The sequence below is a fragment of the Scedosporium apiospermum genome (genome assembly GCF_000732125.1).
Source record: "Scedosporium apiospermum strain IHEM 14462 chromosome Unknown SEQ_SAPIO_0098, whole genome shotgun sequence".
Classification (NCBI taxonomy): Eukaryota; Fungi; Ascomycota; class Sordariomycetes; order Microascales; family Microascaceae; genus Scedosporium; species Scedosporium apiospermum.
Genome location: NW_015971799.1, coordinates 842244 through 862330, shown reverse-complemented (window position 1 = coordinate 862330; position 20087 = coordinate 842244). Strand labels below are relative to the sequence as shown.

At 52.4% G+C, this 20087-nt stretch overlaps 3 protein-coding genes across 3 annotated transcripts; 1 reads left to right on the top strand and 2 right to left on the bottom strand.

Annotated features, from left to right (window-relative positions):
* Positions 1-2355: 2355 nt before the first annotated feature.
* SAPIO_CDS5382 (uncharacterized protein) lies at positions 2356-3271 on the bottom strand (the record flags this gene model as incomplete). The annotated part of the gene is made up of 4 exons (XM_016787719.1): positions 2356-2812; positions 2884-3061; positions 3153-3164; positions 3265-3271. 4 exons carry the CDS (start codon positions 3269-3271, stop codon positions 2356-2358), a joined length of 654 nt encoding a protein of 217 aa, XP_016642734.1.
* Positions 3272-3773: 502 nt separating this feature from the next.
* On the top strand, positions 3774-8974 carry SAPIO_CDS5381 (uncharacterized protein; the record flags this gene model as incomplete). Its single annotated transcript, XM_016787718.1, has 8 exons — positions 3774-3886; positions 3960-4819; positions 4879-5866; positions 5934-6164; positions 6222-6456; positions 6516-6826; positions 6900-7420; positions 7476-8974. The coding sequence occupies 8 exons, from the start codon at positions 3774-3776 to the stop codon at positions 8972-8974; spliced, it is 4758 nt and encodes a 1585-aa protein (XP_016642733.1).
* Positions 8975-9332: 358 nt separating this feature from the next.
* Positions 9333-13535, bottom strand: SAPIO_CDS5380 (PH domain-containing protein; the record flags this gene model as incomplete). The annotated part of the gene is made up of 2 exons (XM_016787717.1): positions 9333-9768; positions 9865-13535. 2 exons carry the CDS (start codon positions 13533-13535, stop codon positions 9333-9335), a joined length of 4107 nt encoding a protein of 1368 aa, XP_016642732.1.
* Between the last annotated feature and the right edge of the window lie 6552 nt (positions 13536-20087).

Here is a 20087-nt window from a genome sequence, read left to right as displayed (position 1 = left end):
ATGCCTCGGCTTGCATGCGTCCTTCGTACTTCGTATATTGAAGCCTTAGAAAATTGGATAACGGTGAAGACACGTCTATATCCACGAACGAAGCAGGCAAGTGGTATCGACACATCGTCCGGCAGCGAGACCGAATGCAACGACGGAAGGCATGAAGAGTTGGATGGGCATCGTCACCGCCATCAAATCACAGCACCACCACGCATTCTTGGTTGCGTCCGAGGAGATTCGACGACGTATGTGTAGGCCATGCTACGTCGCATCGTTCTTCAGCTCGAAGCTTGATATGTCGCTCTTTTGTCCAGTGCAGGACTTCATTCGACATGATCGATGTTATTGGGGGCCGGTGACCCAAACTCAGCGCCTGGCTGGCTACCAGGCCTGCTGGGCTACCTTGTTCCATTCCCAAAAATACATGCCGGCTTCTGCTTATGATAGGCCATACAAGGTGCACAGTTGTGTAGCGCTCACCCCCCTAACCAGAAGATATCTACTTCGTACTAGCATCGTAAATACCGATTGACGTCTTGTCTTTCCCCTTCCGGCCAGCAATGCTTGTCCTCGCACGTCCCTTTTCCCCTCGATCCCATAAACCTGGATGCCTTTATTTCGTTAGTCGGCACGAGGTACAACAAACACAACATCTTGGAAGCCAAAATTAATGGACTATTAATCCCCATTCGAGAGCATCTTTAGATTGAGCCAATGTGAAGGAAGCTATCTCGAGGAGTCTGTCTCCTTTCTCATCTGTAAAAGGAACTTAACTTGGCCTAGTCCGGAGAGAATGGCGCGGAAAACTTCCACTATCTGACGGTGTTCATGTCCCTTTTTCTTACAGTTCGACATTCAATCTCGGCGAATTGAAGCCACGACCCTCCCATCCACCCCATTTCCGGCCCACTGGGCCCGCTCCGAAGCTCCGCCCTTTGGTTCTCGTCCGCTCCAATAACTGCCTTATCCAGGCCACGCCTTTTGCTTTACGTTCTTTTGGGGGGTCAGGCTCGGGAGAACAAGGCGAGTATTTGATAGAGTTTCTCGCCTCGTCGAGGCAGCTAGGTGGGGGGTCGAGAACGAGAGGGGAACGTTTCGCCCACATCTGACCGAGAGACGGGGCTGCCGGCTACGAAGTATACAAGCATGTAGAGGAGTAGCACTAATATGAAGTACCATCAAGTGGTTAGGAGGATGATTACGAAGGACGAAGGATTTGTCGGAAACGTGATTGTGTGCTTCCCCTGCTGGTCTAGCCGCGTTGCATTGGGACCTCTAAGATTAGAATGACGACCTTGGCTCTCGCCCTTTTGACCACTACGAATTTGTATAATAAATATGCTACCGCTCCAGGAAAGACTTGCGAGTCTATCAACTGGCTGTTGAGGAGGGGGTTTGATTAAGCAGCACTGGTTGCTCTTAGGCAGGTGAGCTAGCATCGCGGATCAGGGAATGCCAGGCTCATGCCAGGACGAGCAAATGTCTTTACGAAGTATTTGCTCGTTGAATCTGCGTGGGTTGGTTGAATGAAGGATGGCTTCATCATCTGTTCGCATGCGAGGAATCCTTGGAAAGCCCTTGGGTTTCGAGATGTGTTGTGCCACTAGGATCATTAATGGCTCTTGATGAAACAAAGCCACCTCCACCCTCGGCTCTCGAGTCTGCATGATCCATTTTCGGATCGTGGCCGCCGACATTGGTAATGTTGGAGACTGCCAAGACCGTAAGACATGTAAGGCCTTAGTGCAAAGGGGAAAAAAAAAAAAAAAAAAAAAGCTGTCATCTAATAAGTGGCGCTCACGTCACGTCGTTCTGGACAATCTCAATCTCATTCCCTCGTGTCTGCGAGGTTCCCATTACCATTTTGCTCAACGGCGGACTACAAAGGATCCTTTCTGAGGAGATGCGGAGACCATGGTTCAAAAATAGAATGCTTTCAGCACGCCCGTCCTTCTGCCGAATCCTACTATTCCCGGGGTAAAATAGTCCGTAGCATCAAAATCTCCCTACGCCGATCAACCTCGGTGGTCATGACCACCGAGAGATCGGCTGTGACTTGAAAAGCTTGAGCTGTCGATCAATTTCTACAAAACATGGGGTTTACTGACGCTCTTCACTTCTCGGTGAAGAGCTTCATTTCGGCCATTGTAAATCACGACGTATCATCAGTTGCGCAAAAAAAAGGACAGCATATTTGGCTCGTTACTTCATATTTTTGATTTTCCGTCCTCAAACTCCAAGGTCGTCTATGTACGCCCTATTCGGCTCTGGTCCTTCCAAGTCCAGGTAAAAAGAGCCACAACCACAAACGTCCCAATGAAGTCATCACACATCGCACCAAGCTTACCCCAAAAAAGAGAGAGCTTAGTAGAGACGCTTGGGAGGAGACATGGTAGCCTTGATGGTAAGGCTACCAACGTTCTGCCAGCCCTTCTTGAGAAGAGAGACGAGGTAGTTGATGGCCAACATGATGTTGGCGACGAGTTGCTCGGAGGTCATGCCGACGTTTCCGACGGCGACACCCATGCAGAGAACCTTCTTGAGCTGGAACTTGATGGTGGACTTGACCTCGTTGGTCTTGGCGACGAGGTCCTCGGCGTGCGAGACGGGCGTGGGGAACTTGCCGGCCTTGGAGAGACCGGGTCCGAGGATACGGGGGATCTGCTTGATGAGGGCCTCGGAGGCGACGAAGGCGTCGTACTTGCGCGCGAGCTTCTTGATGAGCTTCTTGTTCTTGTTGAGCTTCTTGAGGTCGTCGGCGGACATGGCGTCGATCCCGGCGTGCTTGGCACGATCGATATCGTGCTGGTCACCAAGAATGCTAAACAAAACAAGTTAACGGCGTGTTCCCTCAGCACTACTGTCTCTCGTCCGTCCTTTCTAAACACATACCAAAGCTTCATGTTGGGGCGGGGGATGGTGGGAAGCTTGACGGTGCCCGAGAAACGCTTGTCACGCTGGGGGTCATAGTTCTTGAGGCCGATCTGGAGCTCGACGGTCTCGAGGAAGTTGCGCTTCTTCTCGTTAAGGGAGTAGTCGAGGAGCTCCCCAACCTGGGCACGCACGTGGGCTATTGATTGATTTCAGTTAGTTTCCCTTCCTTCGACCACGATTTGTTCGCGTTCGTCCGCTTTCATTCGCCTAGGGTTGGTTTTCCATACCGACTGTGATCTCTGTAGGTGAAAAATTAAGTTAGTCAAGTCCCTTCTTTTCTTCTTTCTTTTTCTTCTGGTGAGATAAACCAGGTGCAATTGTTATCGGAGGAAAACTTACTCGACATTTTGTCAGTCTCCCAGTATCAATTAGTTCTGATCTGGTCGTCGCGTGCTGGTGAAGATAAAATGGATATGGTGGTATAAAGATCGTTGAAGTTAGACGTGGAGTTCGAGAAAATGTGGTAAAATTCGTGAGATGTGATGGTGGGGTCTTCAACAGGGCAAATTTTCGTCACGCTTCTGTCCACGTGATGTAAAATTTTGGCTGGAAGCGAAAGTCGGAGAAGGTTTTCTGCTGAGTCATCTCATTTTTTTTTTGAGGTGCGATCAAATGTGATGCTCTCCCGCCAAAGGTATTAGTCGCAGAAGAGTCGACGGCGCTGTTTCATAGAAGATATGTCGAGTTCACTCACTTGAGTGGACTTATATATTTCTTCCGGATTCCTCTCTCGTTTCACATTGAGTCTGTTATCGCTCCCCAACCGTTATGAGACTGCTGTCTGTCTTATAAGCCTCTCGCCCACCTCTGTTATTTCACTGCCCCACCATCGTGGCAGACTCGACACAATGGCCGACGCGGGGCAGGATATCAAGATCGATGCTCCTGATGTCACAGGCAGCAGGGGTCCCAACGATCTAGTAGTATGGCTAGAGGGGCAGCCTGATAATTCCAAAACTGAGTATGAAAGAGAAAAAAAAATTGGACTCATTCCTCTCGAGATAGACAGTACAGGCTAACTAACTTCTTTAAAGGGCCGCCGACGCAATTTTCAACCAGCTCATCTCACGAGAGACTCTGTCAAAGCTCTCAAGTAGTAAGGTCCGCGTGAAACTTTGTGGATTCATCGAGCAATGCCTCAAATCGAAAACTCCTGGAGTCCGTGATTGGGCCCTTTCCAAAGATCTCTACCTCAAATTGTTTGATCTGTATCTCGAATGGAATGAATCAGATGCTGAGCGGTCGTTGAGACTCGTACTAGATCTCCTAGTCGATCTAATGATCCAAGGGAAAGCGAGGGCTGATCTAGGCCCCGTAAAACTAACAGTATTAGACACGCTTGTCTCCGTCATGGCCAAGCAATCCACTAAGCCCCTGGCGAAGTCTGCCATCATGGTTCTCGACCGCTTCCTCACCAAGTCCGTTGTGTCACTGAAAGAAGTTGGAACTACGTACAAGACTTGGAAGGAATCTGAGCTTAAAGTCACGGACATTGAGCTCTGGAAGAACTACCTCGCCGAAATGTTTAACTGGATGGAAATCCAGTTTGTATGCCCTGTGGCTGGCAAATTTGTCGCCACGGTATATAGAATGCTTTCCATAGAGTCCAAGCAGGGATTCCTTCAAGCCTCTCAAGTACCATTCACCGTCGAGATATGGCATGAGTGGCTGCTGGAGTTCTTGACTGCTGAGCCCTCGCTGCTAGACGGCATCAAGAATTACATCTTCGTGCCCCTGTTCAAGTCGGAGAAGCAGGAGTCGATAGAACTTCTACAGAGAATGAATCGATTGGATAAGGCCATTACAACTCCAGACTTGTACTTGGATATCCCCGCGATGCTTCAGCTAGCCTCGCTCGAGGTCGGCAAGAGAGTAGGCTTAGTTGAAGAACCAGGTATTTTTGAACACTTTTCTAGAGCCGTTATTTGTTTAGAAACACTAAAAAGTTCCCAGTATATGGCGGCCAAGTACAAAACAAGGACCATTCCGGCCCCGTCGTGCTTCAGGAGGACCTCCTCGAACACGTTCTCGTTCACCCTTCATTTAGTATCCGCACGCATGCACTGTCTCTAATAATATCATCGTCGTCGACGACACGCCCCTACTCCCCCACGGCCTTGGTTCTACTGCAAAAGCATCTTGGCATGTACTTCGCGGACTCCGAGGCGCGCTTCCGGAATGAACTTCTTGGAAAGCTTAGGGATATGTACAAGAGAGTTCGCGGCGGTATCTTTGTGCTCCAGCGAAGCCTCGTGCGTGCAAGAGCGGCGACACACCAGAAACACACGGGAGTCTCGACCGAGTCCCGAAAGCCAGCGCTGTATCATACTAATGTTATTTCCCACCCCGAACCCGAGCTGGCTACGGCATTGAAACTCCACGAAGACTTCCTTCACTGGTATCTTCGCTTCCTGAGGGCCGAGCTAGTCCCTACTGCCTCCTACCAGCGACATGTAACATCACTAAAGACCGTGGCAAAGATAATACAGCTCGAAGCGGCCCCCGCGAAGACGTGGGAAACCAAGGACGATAAGGAACTTTTCTTTGATCTCTTTGATGCAACGTGGTCTCGTGCGCTTCTCGACTTGCTCATGGACCCGTTTGATGACGTTCGGGACACCGCTGCTTCTGTGCTGAGGCTTCTCTTCAATGATGGCCACTATAGTGCCCTCCTTTCTCCAGGAACCTCACCTTCAGATGCTCTGTCCCGCTTCCTAACTAGAGCCAATGAGCTTGCTAACCAAACTGGGAGAGCTGACCATGCCAACGGCGTTGCTCGGGCTTATGAGCTACTCCACAGGTTCTCTGCGGACCAGCAGGCGAAATCTACGCTTTTGTCGGATCTCATTGCGGCCTTGGATAAGAGAATCGCTTCGGCCGAGCATAACCTGGGTCTCGCTGTGCTTGATGCACCTACACACGGTCTTTTTGCGGCGCTGAGGTAAGTTGTGCGCCAGACGGGATTACAAGTTTTTCTTGGCTATCTAGCAGCAAGCTAACTAGAGTAGCTATATCGTCATCTCTATCAACGAACAAAAATATGAGCCTAAGACTTTGGCTGAGTTAGACCGAATTTACTTTTCCATGTTGGAATGCTGTCGGCGGATATGGAACGTTGTGAGAGACGTGCTTTGCGATGACTCTCCCGAAGGCCATCTGCCGGATGACTTGGATGAGATGGAGGGCTTGGATACGAAGAATCTTTTGAGTTACAGCTTCCGAGCGGTTGATGAATCTAGGTATGTGATTTCTCACCTGGCCTCGAGCGCCCAGCATTTCCTCTAACGACCATGTAGCAAAGTCATGAAGGCGATAATCCAGGGTGCTAAGAATTACGGGGGAATGGATCACCAGTGCCCCTCAATGAAGGTGTTTTCGGCCTTTGGAAACCTCTCGCTCGAGCAACTGTCCACCCTAAGGCACCGTGGTGCCTTGACGACAGTATCCCAGACATTTGCGATATGCTGCCAGATGTCAAGATTTTACCAAGAAGAACAGACGTCACTGCCTCTTCTTGAGCAGTGGTACAAAGTAGGTCCAACATGTTCTACCAAGACCGCACGGTCAAATTTCTGATTATTTATATCTAGGCGACTTTGAACTGCATATCTACACAGCGTTCGACAACGAGGAGGTCTGCTGGTATTCCGTCTATGATGATTGGGATCCTGTCTGCCAACTACCGGATCTCGTTTGACGGGGCTATGGAGGAGCTCATGAAGATCGGGGCCACACCAGCTGCCGTATCAGAGGCCGATGGATCAAACCTGCCCCAGGTTCACGCCCTAAACTCTCTTACTGGTATTTTCAAGACATCATACCTCTCCCACTTCGAAAGGAAATTAGAACGGTACCTACCGCTCTGTCTCCAGCTAGCGGCCGACTGCCTACGATCGCAAATGTACGTCAAACTCTGTAACTCGAGTAATCCCCGGACTATCTTACATCTTTGCTGACTCGTTGCTTCTTATTAGCTGGGCCATTCGGAACTGTGGCCTGCTCCTCCTGAGAGGTTTGATGGACAATCTCTTCGGCACCAGCGAGAGCAAAACAATGATGGAGGCGGGGTGGGACGGCAAGGCAAACCGTCTACACTACGGAAGGTACCCCAGCCTCGCGCCAGTGCTTCTGAGTCTTCTCAAGAGCGGCCGCGACATGGTATATGAGATATCCACTACGGCGGCGGCTGAGGCGGTCTTCCCGGCCCTTGATATTGTTCGGCGAGCAGGTCCGCCTGCTTCTCTGCGGGATGAGTTGCAGCAATATATTGTCGACTACCTGGGAAGTCCCGCGTGGCATGTCCGTGAGATCGCTGCTAGGACCCTCTGCTCATGTCTTCTCCACGATAGGTGGCTGGAGTCGTTGAGGTCAATCTTGGTACCGCGAGATTCCGATGAGAATTCCGCGAGGGCGAAGAACCGTACCCATGGCGCCCTGTTGACGGCTAAGTTTTTGGTAGAGCGCCTGGCGGAGGTTATGCCGGCCCAATTAACAGGTTTGTTACGGGTCATTACGTGCTTATAGAAAATTCGCTAACGAAACTGAAATAGTGGATTACGACGGCCTGGCAGCGTTGTTGGTGGAGATACAGGACAATTCACCGCGAGATTTGAGGAGGCTTCCCGACCTGCAGGCCACTTACCTTGAAGTCTGCAATCAAGCCTCAAAATACGGACTCCGTCTTGTGCGCAATGGCAAGAAAGAAGTGGCAGAGTCTCTGCACAAGACCATAACCCTATCTCTTGTCAAGTCGGGGGATATGGCAGAGGGTGAAAACCATGGGGCACTCTTCCGCATCCAGCGCGCGGTCCAGAGCGTCTACTCGCTTATCGACCCCGCAAACGTCGACCCTTTCCTACGAAACGCCCGCGAGATGGTTGACAGGGACGTGAGCTCGCTAGCTGCCACGCTCGAGACTCTGCCCAAGGTGTGGCCTGTAGAACACCTCTCCGGGTCGACTATTTCGCAGCTATTTGCCCTCTACCTAGATATATGTATGGCTGCGCGAGTACAGGACGTGCTTGCCATAGCGCTGCAGAATTTCACGGATCTAATGGCGGATACGGGAGATATGCCGGAAGTGCAGCCGAGCAAGGACTCACTGTTGGGGTTGTGGTCACGCCTCCAGCGAGTTTCGATGAACCCAAGCCTCTCGGACGAGATTATTCGGACTAGCGGCGTGATCCTCGGTCGCCTGCTATCCCTCCGGGATGAAAGTGGATGGGACCAGGGGGGTGCTTTGCGGAACTTTGGGCTCCTGGTCGCCGAATCGAGCACCGATGACAAGCCCTTCGACACACGATACGCCGCAGCCGAAGCGCTCAAGTTCGCCCTCGCAAATAGTAGTGGCACCAACCCCTCCCCAGATCCAAACAACGCCTCCTGCCTCCCCTACTACCAAGCCCTCTACAACCTCCTCAACGACGACGACTCCGAAATCCGCGACCTCGGCGCCTCAGCCCTAACCTCAACCACCACCGCCCCCATCATCCCCATGCAGGCGGCCGCCAACCTCCTCTCCACCTGGAGCCACGGTTCCGACCTCAGCCCAGAGCTCTCAGCCGCCGCCGCCTGCCGGATGGTCGGGCACGACTTCCCCGTCGACGCGCCGCTCTCCGCCCTCGGGGCCTTAGGTTCCGGGTCGGAGCAACTACAGGAAGCACTCAAGTTCGACGCCTCGCTGTTCCTTGTCGAGGAGCAGAATCTCTTCGTCGACGAAGTGCGCGAGACGAAACGCTGGAAAGAAGTCTTTGTGAGTACTCTGAAAGACGAGAAGAAGCGCGAGGATCCGGCGCTCGATGCCCTAGCCGCTTGGACGCGTCCCGGGCTGAAGATGCTCCTGGACATGGCGGAGGAGAAAGGGGATGGAGCCTTGGGGTGGACGTCTAGGCCGGCTGTTTTTGCGGTTTGCGCGAGGATCGTGGTTTCTGCCGTTGCGCTTGTTGAAGTTGGTGGGTTTGAGGATGTGCAGAGGGATTTGGAGAGGTTGAAGGCGGTGGGGGAGCGGGTTGGGCTTTCGGGGTTGTTGCTTGAGATGGCGGGGGTGTGAAGAAGCAGTTGATATAAACGAGTGGGAGTAAAAAAAAGGGGGCGTGTTATAGACAGGTCTATAGACAGGTATGGAAAGGTAAACCAAAAGAAACTTTACGCCTCGAGCACACCGATCTTGCTTTGCCTTCGGGTTCTTGGGGAGGCTGTGATGCTCAATTAGGGGTTCCTGCAAGCGAGATCTGACTGGTAGGTTCAGCAAACAAGGTAAAAGATGAGATTAAAAGTCCATAATATTGCTCCTGATATCTTCAACAAATCCCAGGGTAACGGCTACTCCATGAATAGAAATCACAAAATAACGAAACACACGAAATCCTACACTTCCCCTCCCCTTCCCCACCCGCTCCCCGTCATCCTCAAAAAGCCAACCTCTTCTCCTCCCTCAAAACCCCCATATCCCTCCAACAACTCCCACAATACCCCTCCACCCAAGCCTTCGCCCTCTCCCTCCTCCTCTTCTCCCCCTCCCCGTCACCATCCTTCTTCTCCTCTCCCGCGCCGCTAGCACCACCACCACTGCCACCCGCCTTCAACATGGACCGCAACTGCTCACACCTAGAATTCTCATCCACTAGCCAATTCTCCCACTCGGACTGCAACATCTCGCGCTCGACACTGTTGACGATGCGCATGGCCACGAGCAGGTCGTGGCGGTAGGCTCCGAGACGCTGACGCATGCGCCGGAGACGCTGGGCCGTGGCGCGGGATGAGGCGGCGGAGAGGTGGGAGCCGGCGTCTTGGTAGGGGCCGTCGAGGCTTGTGGCGTCGCTGATTGCTTGGAAGGCCGAGAAGCTGTGGATAGGTATTACCTTGGTCAGCCTGCTGCCTCCTTTCATGTAGGATCAAGTAGGGATAGTGAGGAAAAAAAAAAGCTGGGAAAACACATACCACACGCTACCCTCCTCGGCCCAGGAAATGTTGGCCGGCATCGTCCCCTGAACACTCTCCAAATCCGCAATATACACCGCCTTGCTCATCATAACATTAGGTCCAACCCCCAACCTCGCCAAGAACCTCGTAGCGCTCCGCTCCCTCCACCACGCCGAACCCTCCAAGGACGTCAAGAACAAGTTCGCCAGCAAGCTGAAGCCCGTGACGACCAAGATGACGCGATGCGCCGTGAACACGCGCAGCAAGACGCGCAAGGCGGCAAAGGCCCACATGAGGATTGACGTCACCGCGCTCTGCGTCAGCGACTTGAGCGTCTCGTACACCATTTCCGTCAACGTGCGCGGCTGCACGGCCTGCTTCTTCGCCGAGTCGGCATGCGCCGGAGTGAAGGGGACGGGCTGCGTCTCCTGGCCGATGTGACCGTAGACCTGGATGGCGCGCTTGGTGCGGCTGCGGGGGCCGAGACGACGGACCTGATCGGTGGCGGCTTCGGCGAGCTCCTCGGCGTCGGCCTCAGCGTCGTTGAGGGCCTGGCGCTCGACGATGCTCTTTGAGAAGCTCGGGAAAGTCTTCCACTCCGTCTTGATGTAGATGGCGAGCTTGCACTTGGACTTGGCGATGTGCGTGATGACGATCTTGGTGACGACTTTGAAGTACTGCGAGTGCGGCAGGTGCCACGCCCGCTTTACGTGCGTGACTTCGTAGGTGACGTGGTCGCGGTGGATGTCGATCGTTTGGAAATCCGTCACGTTGCATGTCTTGGAGCGGCCGAGCATGTCGACTGAGTCGGCCTTGAAGGTGAATTCGCGCTTCATGCGTCCGTGATCGGCCAGAACCCACGGCCCCTGGACGATGTCTCGGGCGTTTCGATCGAAATAGAGCTTCGGGAAAAGGAAGCTCTTGTCGCCAAATAGGATGTGGAAGCACGACTTCGCACCAATCTCGAAGTGCCGCTCGGCCACTTTTAGCTTCATGTCATCGGGCTCGTAAATGACTGGTGCCGTCGGAAGATGCACCTTGCTCCTCAGTCGGTGTCGCGTAAGACAGGGTCGGGCGTTGTTATCAGCGATTTGATGAGGTCGCCTTGGCAAGGGATGATTCTCAGCCACGGGGCTGTCGAATCCCACGTCCTCCCAGCTATCCATACTTGGGCTCCTCTTTTCGTGCTCGTCCTTCTCGAGGCAGATGAGCTGCGTGACAATCTCGCTCACCTCCATAGGTTCCTCGGCCTGCAAATCATCGACGAGGAGGTTCAGGCGGGCATGTAGAAGACGAACGTCCTCGAGGAACGTCTTAATAGTGATTCGGGTCAGACCGGTATCGTTAAAATCCTGGCTGAGTCGAAGGACAATAAAATCGCAGTCTCGTCCGGGGTTCGCCGTCACTTCTGCGATAAAGTCCAGGCCGATAGAGTACGCAACGACTAGGCCGAGCTGCTGGCCATAGAAGTACATATTGTCGGGCGTAACGTAGATACGCCCATTGCCCGCGAGCGTTGGCCCTTCGAATCCCCTTTCGCCAGAGCTCGTCCACGTTGCTCGGAAAACAAGAACCAGCTTCTCTTCCATGGGAACGTTGGGGAAGAGCAGCCTGAACTGGGCATGTTGCGCCTTGAGCTCTGGAGGGTAGCCCGGTGGGAACCATTCAGGAAGTCGTCGGTCGGGGTGATGCGGCCCCGAGGGCGGGTTCACGTCTCCCCCTCCGGTGGACTTGTCGTTCCTGAAGCTGCTTCCTCGACGCATGGCGGCTGCTTGTTGAGCATCCGCGTTGGTGAGCCTGTGGTAATTGACATTAGTGGTTGTGTAAACGGAGCTCCAAGGGTTGCTGCCCCAGTAGTTTGCCATGACCGCCGTCGACATGGCGCGGGAAATGTCAGGTGTCAAACCGCGTTCGGCCGTCACCGTCACCGCAAACCTGCTAAGATTGGTCGCGATCGGCGGAGGCGCGAGATAGGGCGGCGCCAGACTACCCGGTGGGATATCAAGACCGGCAAGACCTCCCACTGGAGCGGATCGAGGCACAACGCTGCTGTAGCCTGGCAAGAAAGTGTGGCTAGCTGAGATGAGGCTTGCAATCCCACCGGCCGGGCCTGCACCGGATTGAGGAGATTCGGCAGCAGCGCCGAAAGTGGCCTTTCTGTGCAGGTCCAACTTTTGAATGATTCGAGCGGCATGTTCTCTGTTACTTTCGCCATCTTCCCTCGCCAACTCCCGGCCAAGATTGGAGATGGACCGGCGAGCAGGGGCGTTGACGTCGAAGCTCGACCGTTGCGCCAGGTTCAGGTTCTCGTTCGGGACAACAAGCGCACCAGCCGCACCATCTTCACCCGGCATGATAGCATCAAGCACCTTGGCTGAGAATTCGGGAATATTTGGCGGCGTGATCGAGAAAGCCGAGCTCGGCGTAGAGGTACCGCTCTTGCCCACGCTAGCCTCGAAAGCACGCTTCTTCGCAACCTCAAACACCTCCAGCCAGTCCGAGAGCTCTCCCTGCGTCTCGGCTTGGAGAATCATCGTCTGGCTCTTGGTCTTGACCTGGAAGCAGAAGCGACGATCTTCTCCCACCGCGGGCTTAGCATTGCACAGGAGGACGCCAATCTCATCACCTTGGAGCACGCCGTGGGGTGCCTGAACAAGCCAGCCAAATATGCCGTCACGGCAGTAGAACCAGCGACGGGTCCACGACGTTCTCACGGGTTTCCCAGCCAGTATTTTGAAGAACAGCCAACCTTGGCACTCGGAGATGACAGGTTCACCCTCCTTCGGGGCGTTCGCGGAGGACGGGCCCCTCGAGCTCAGGAATGCAACGGTCGAGGAGCTATAACTCTCGAGGTCTCGGGACGGTCGTATTGATAGCAGCGTGGCTTCCCCAATCTCCCGTCTCGCTAGATGTAGTTCTCTTTTGAAAACGGCTTCTGAAGACTCCATATCCTTGCACCAGCCCCGGATACGATCGATCTCCGTGTTCCACTTGGCGGAATTCGTAGCCGTCCCGCGGTGTTGTCTCAGAGCACCCCACAGGTCAGAAGAGATGCGGACGAGCAGTCTATCTAGAGAATACCGCAGCTGGGGAGCAAGCTGGCAAAAGTCTAGCGAGGATTTAAGATACACTTTCCGAGTCTCAAACACGGCAAATGCATCCTCCCTCAAAGAGGAGGGCTCCTTCGTCTTCGGCATTGACAGGTATCTCGCCAGCGTAGTATCAAATGCCTTCTGTGCATTATCCATGGTCCTCCTAGCGTCTTTGAATGCCCTTAGATCATTCTGGAGGAATAACTTGATGGGTTCGACAGCGATGACATCCATACGCCGTGCCAGGGCCTGGATCTGCGTCCAGTAATCGCGGGCGCCATCTCCGACCCTCTTTAGTGCGAGCTGGGTGTATTCGTTATCGATGACCGTGTCGGCGACGGCCTGGGTAGGTATGAGTTGTCGGAGATAGGAGTTGATGGATTCTTCGAGGCTGATGACGTCTTGGGCGAGCTTGGAGGTGGATCTGACGTAACCATCGAGCCAGCGTTCGATACCGTCCACCTGGTCGGCAAAGTGGACGGTGGTAGTACGAAATGTCGGGGAGTCGAGGGAGGCTTCGGTTAGGGAGACGGGGATGACGGGGCTTCGTCGGGTGGACTTCGTGCGGACGGGGTTGGGGGTAGTGTCCTTCGACATGATGACGGATGCGGTGAATGCAGTTGATGCAGAGGACGGATTAATTAGCAAGTTTCGGTTATCTATCTCATTGTAATATCAAAGTGTATAATACAAGGGCTGAATAGCGTCGAAATTTTGGCGTGAGCCACGATGGGCTTCCCAGATACCGAAAGGGTCCGATTGTGCCGGAGGATTCTCCCCTTTGTTGAAGATGTCATGATCGGGCTAGAATTCAGCCTCGCCTATAGCTTGGTTTTGGCGGAAGTGGCTGGAATGTTGGCGGGTACTGTGGTTTAGCGTTCCCAGCTTCAGAGGGTCTGTAGTGATGCCACACAAATCAAGCCACTAATTTGACCCAGCCCAAACTCGCGGGGCAAAGTCACTAACCCCACTAAACCCGGGCACTAACTTCACGTGGAGATTGAGCAGAGCTTCATCCAATCCAACATGGCCTTCAAGAACAGATGATTTAAGATCAAAATTCGAGACATCTATCTTCACGCATAGCTCTTGTTTCCTCTCATTAATTATGTAATAGGGCCATAAGAGTAATACACGGTGCCAGACTGTTTACAGTCTTCTGATTAATTGAACCGCTTGGCTCATGGACCAAGCTTCCACGAGCCCAGCCCTCTGGGAGAAATCAAGGAACTGTGATAGAGGCGTTGGCCTCGAGGAGTGGATACCACCCAGGTCACAAGAATTGACAGCTGGAAGACCAAGTCGCTCGGGGTTGGCAGGTCAGAGACAGTGGATTAGACCTGCAGAAAGGAGAACCTAAAGAGGGGGGGTGTACATCAAATGTATGAGTCTTGGAACGCTAAAACGACGACAATTCAGCTGCCCATGGGCCTTCTCGGGTCAAGGATATCGTCATGCCCGACAACCAAGTTTTCCTAGCTTTCCCGCCCCTGGTTTGCCCAGGGTCTCCCATGTTCTTCGCGGGTCATTCTTTGCAAGTTCGGAGCGCGTGACTGGAAACCGCGCTCCATTGAATCCGTCAAGAACCTCGGCCGGCGTCGGCAATGACACTCCTTCATACATTCCGGTTGAAGAGGTGCAAGGGCCTCCTCTCATTGCCCTTGGCGGACCCTTCAAGAAGTGACACTTGTCAGAGCGTATCTGGTCTACCTCGTTATCAAAATACATTGACCACGTCAACGGGAGGGCGAGCCATTGACTGGATGTGGCGAGGAATTTACGCGTCGCGTAGAATTTCATGCTCATTCTCTGGCAAGACGACGGGGGGAGTGTTGCTAGAGTAAACGGCCGTGAAGAGTTAAGGTCAAACGACGGTGGCTTGCGTCGTCCTTCATGCAAGGCAAACCGGCCGAAAAAAAAAGTAAAGTACTGGACATGACGGGACTCTTAAGGATAAGACACTATCTAACCCTATGGCCTGCCACTCGGCCTTGAACCCTGGAAATCAGATAGCCTCTGTATTGTGGGGTGGTGGCTGGTTTAGATGTTTCCAGGGCCAAGAGATTGGAACCATGTCACTGGATCTCCGTCACTCCAAACTTCGACCTGACAAGGGGAGCCTGGCGTTCATTAGCACACGGCTCCTTGCGATGACGTCGATGGTTGCTCGGTTTCCCACGGAGAAACCCTAGACCGACCGAATAGAGGTCTCATGACCGACGGATACAACAGTTCCATCCCTGTGAGCCCTTTTTTTTCATGCTCGGACGACGAGGCGGTAAAGGGTAATCGACCGCTTCGACGGACCTCATCGATGCGCGATGACGCCTGTTTGAGCAGCGGGTTTTCCTTTCGTGGGTTGCCTCCGAAGTAGCACAAAGTGCGATCGGACTTAGCGGTCTGTCCTAGTCTGTGCGTCATGTGATCTCCTAGGCGGGAAGGCAGCCCGGAGAATCCAAACCCCGGAGTCTAACAGGAAGCGGGGCGGTCACACCGACCACAGCAGGACCCTTGCCCGCCTACTTTTCCCTTTCCAGGCCAAAAATAGCATCAATCCCTGTGGCAGCATTGACCCAGCCACACTCCACACGTGCAGGAGCCACATTAGCCATGCTTTTTCACCGACATGTCTGAGTTGGTCCCTTCACGGACTCGCCGTCCATAGATTGGGAAAATAGAAACTCCCTGCATGTTGGAGCCCAAATAGCAGAAAGCCAACAATCGGCAAACCGAGCTTTTTTGGGCATCTCAATTCTTCCAAGCGATGTTTACTCTCTTCAACAGATGCAAGGGAGTTTGGCCCGCCTCAAACAGCTGAGCCACAATTTACTAAATTGTTTGAATATCGAGCCGTTGGGGAGTTCGCCAGTCAAGAACAGGTTAGCGTGGGGAATGTCGTCAATGATGTGCGTGGGGGCCACACATTCGTGTGTCGTTTCGCCGAAGTCCCGAAGCCTGCCACAATGTGTGACTTGCACCCACCACTCAATCCCCGAGGCAATGATAGATGCCCGCATATCCGCTACCGTGGTTTCAGCGAGCATGATAACGCGTCTTGGCCTCATTTTCTGGCGCGTCGTCCTCCTTCAGTGGAGATGGGATGGGAATGGCTGTCATCCAACAGGAATACGCCTCGTTCCTGTCTCTGTTACGATGGAAACTTGCTTCTTGGATCATACCTTGGACGCAAGCCCTCATGCCGCCAATCCTCGACGGGGGGACAATCCACGAGACTTGAGGGGCAGGTTTTTTGAGCCGACTTACGCGATTTCTTCCTGCATGACTGTAGATCTCAAATAATCTCACGAGAACAGAAAACAAATACTCCCTCGATCCCCGACTGGTGTTACAAGTAGGTCAGGGCATGATTTGCAGGTTCTGATATGACTGGGCTGCGGCCAGCTGTCCACGTGCCCCGAACTTCCTCCCGTCGTCCTTCAACAGGATCATAACGAGAAAACCTTTCTTCCGTATCGTCCGTATCTGGGAGTTGTGTTAGCCGAAACGAACGGGGTACTTGGTACAAGGAGTGAGCTTCCCAGTCCCCAAACAGACAGCAACTGAAAGGGGACCGATTCCAAGACAAGACAGAGTCGAGAGGATGGAGATGAAAGAGCGAGTCCTGTGCGCATCTTCATTGGTCATTTTCCGATCTAAGCTATTCGGCATTTAGACCAATAGGCTCTCGTATCTTCACTTTTCTTCCTCACCACCTCCACATCGCTCGTACTAGTATTTCTGGTGAACAGCCAATTAGAGCCCAGAAGTGCTCTTTCACCTCTAACACACCTTCTCGCTTCCCTGCTGCAACCTTCTCGAGAGTGCTTCTCCAAGCGCTGATTTGCTCCAAGATCCATCCTCTAGAGCCCCCCTTCTCACTTAGCACCTCTTTCCACTCGGAAGTATACCTACCTAGTATGTCAATGCAACGACTTTGTTGGGTCCTTTTCTACACTATACGCAGTCCCGAACCCCCTCTTTCCCCTTTGGACTTAGTAAATCTGACAGAAAATGGGCGTTCTTTTGGATATGCGACATCCCAAGGGACCATCCTGCCGGGCGAGGGGCACATCCTCCTCACACCCCTTTGCTATCACGCGCTAAAAGCACAGGGTATCAAGCAGCGGGACTGAGAAACCAAGCTTACGCAGAAGTTCAGAAACGAAAGAAAAGAGAGGTTCCTCTTCATTGTGTTTCTTCTCGTTACCCCGGATGGCTTCTTTCGTGCCTTGTCAATGGTCATACTTGATACCTCGAGCCGTTCGTTACCCACCCCTTTTCCATCTGGCCTGGGCTGATCTCCACTCGTCGTACTACTCTGAACCCCTCCCCTTCCTTCCCCCTTTGATGCCAAAAAGGAACGGTCATGTAGACGCCCAGATGATCTGATTCTCACTTTATGGGGTTCGAAGTAGCGTGCTGCGCCTGGCAAGTTTCATGTTGGCCTGGCTCTGTGGAGAAGCAACGTCGCTTGCGAAGCTCCGATAGAAAGAAGCACACCTCTCTCGTTTCGGATAGTACAGCTTAGCCATGGTCCTGGGTACACTCCTCTCTTTCTCTCTGTTTTTCCCTTTATTCAATGCTATCTCCACTCCATCAGTAACTACTAGCTTATTACTAACATCGGTGTCAACCCTCGGCGTTTTTGTAAAAGTTTTATTGATACTAGCCAGGACGAGGTTACCATGCATATTGGTCTGTCTTACACCTTTCCAATACCCTCTCTGACTGGAAGATCATCCCAGAGCAGCCAATTTCCGGCCCAGTAGGCTCTACGCTCTATGAAAAGGAAAATAACAAAATGGATCATGCCATCATCTCATAATTTCATGAATCTGTACTCAAGGCTGTCAATTCTCACACCGAATGGAATCAAGAAGAGGTTGTCAATTTTATATACAGGTACACACCCCCCAAAGTTCCTACACACCACAATTTGGACGAAGGAGTCGAGTTCCATTCCCAGCAGAAGCCGCATAAGCGCAAATTTGGGGAAAATTGCCCCGAGGAGCTGGGATTTGAGATTGATGTTTCCCGAGAAGGAAAATAATAATAATCCGAGATGGTTCCCGAGCTTCAAAGCCTTCCCATTCCTCTTCTGAGTGATCCCGGTCCTGGCTCCTGGGAAACGAAGGGGAAACAATAGCGTTCTTTCGAGTATTAGGTGTGGGTGCCACTCAGATGGGCTTCGAGTATTTGTTTCGTTTCGGGAGCCGGTTCCCTTTCATTTCCCGGCACTCACTTCCAAATTCATTCGACATTACCTTCGTATTATATGTTACTTTGATTCGACTTCATCTTCTGCAAAGTGCGAAGCATGCATTACCGATTGTAATCCCAACAGCATGGGAAAAGAAACCGTTGGGGCCCAATAAACCGATAAACTCCGCATAACAAAGATGCACAAGGAAAGGGAAAGGGAAAAAGTATACGAAGTCGGTGCGTTGCCTTGCATGCTATCTTGCAGGCAACGCGGCATCCGGAAGCAGTAGACATGTACGAAGTAGGGCGACATGTCGCTTACATGAGGCATTGACGATTTCTTGAGGTTGTTGCAATTGGCAGCTCCAGGGCGAGCTGAGCGACAGGCTGGGCTTGGGTCTGATCCATCCATCTCGGGATTTCTCATTCTTTTCATTTGATAATATCTGCTAGCCAGGCTGCACCACGCGATGCGACTTGGGAGAAATTCGAATAAACTCACACACTGGTTCGTCCTAGTACGTACACGAACGTCTTCCGTTGATGCATGATACGAAGTCTCGTGTACTATATATATATATATTCGCCTCTGGCATAGGCTTAAATATGGAACCCCCGGACGAAGAAACACCGACATGAATCCAAGACATTAAAAGCAGTCCAAAAAGATGAGTCAAATGCGGCGTGTGCATTTTGGTTCGGAAGAAAACATCAGAAAACAACTTCTCATTCATTTCGTGTATGGCGAAGCGCCGAGGCCGGTCTTTTGCAACCCCGAGTGGTTGCGGGAGCTACCTTACACCCGCATCACACGTGCAGGTGAAACATAGTGTCCTGGATGACATCCCGTCATAGGGTTCTGTGCTTATCGGGTGTGGTTCGTCAAGAGTGTGTACTTGGTCGTCGTGAGATGCGCCATCGTCCAAGACGTACGAGAGCATGAAGGATGTGTCTTACATGTACGAGGAGACCGGTGTATTTTTCTGTGGTCAAGGATATATACGATCCTACAAGTATGTGCTGGAGCATGATATTGAATCCAGTACGAAGTTCCGTTTAATCTAAGTGAGCGTGGTGATGTTAAACATCACTTGTATGTGACAAGACCCTTACTGTTTTACATGGGCTTTGGAACATGCCATTGTTATGGTTGTCCGAAGCAAGTATTGGATGAATACCCCCCTCCCCATCGTCAAGGACCGGATCGACATCGACACAAGTACCCCGGATAGGAAAGCGACGAAGACAAGGACAGAGAGAAAACAAAAGAACAAAATTGTCAGTGTCCTCATTTGCTGCAATCGACCCCGTGATACCGTCAGACTCCCCAGTTCGACGGCCAACTGTGGATGCACTGTGAAACCTGGCTTCCAGCCACCATCTCCCTTGTTCCCTATAATGGTCAGAATTATAAGTAATTGTCAAGAGTGATTATTCCCAGCTTGCAAGTACCAAACCGGGCAATCCCATGGAATCCACGGCACAAGGGTTCCTGATGGCGGCATCTGTGCGCCGAGCGGAAGATCCGCCACTTGGCAGGTTTACTGGACACCAGGAAACGGAGCCCTATCTACTTCGTATGAGTCTTCATTACCCTGATATTAGCAGTATAGCGCGTCGATTTAATGGTTCGCTAGATTGCCAGATTCGGCGGAAAAGACTTCTCCTGTTGAATGCATGACACTTGTCGCTCGCATTGATTGATCTTGCAGTGTCTGCCCATATGAGACCGACAACTCGTCCTTTGTCGGGGCATTGCATTGCCCGATAATTGTGAGGCAACCCGGCGAGGCGGCCTTTGCAGCGGACTTCTAAAAAAAAGAAGAAGAAGAGAAGGTCTCATGCATCGCTGGCCCTATGCATGATGAAAGGCCCGCTTGTTAGGCACCTCGAACAGCTTCTGCCCCGTCGGTTTGGTGACATTTGGGACACTCCGGAGTACTCCGT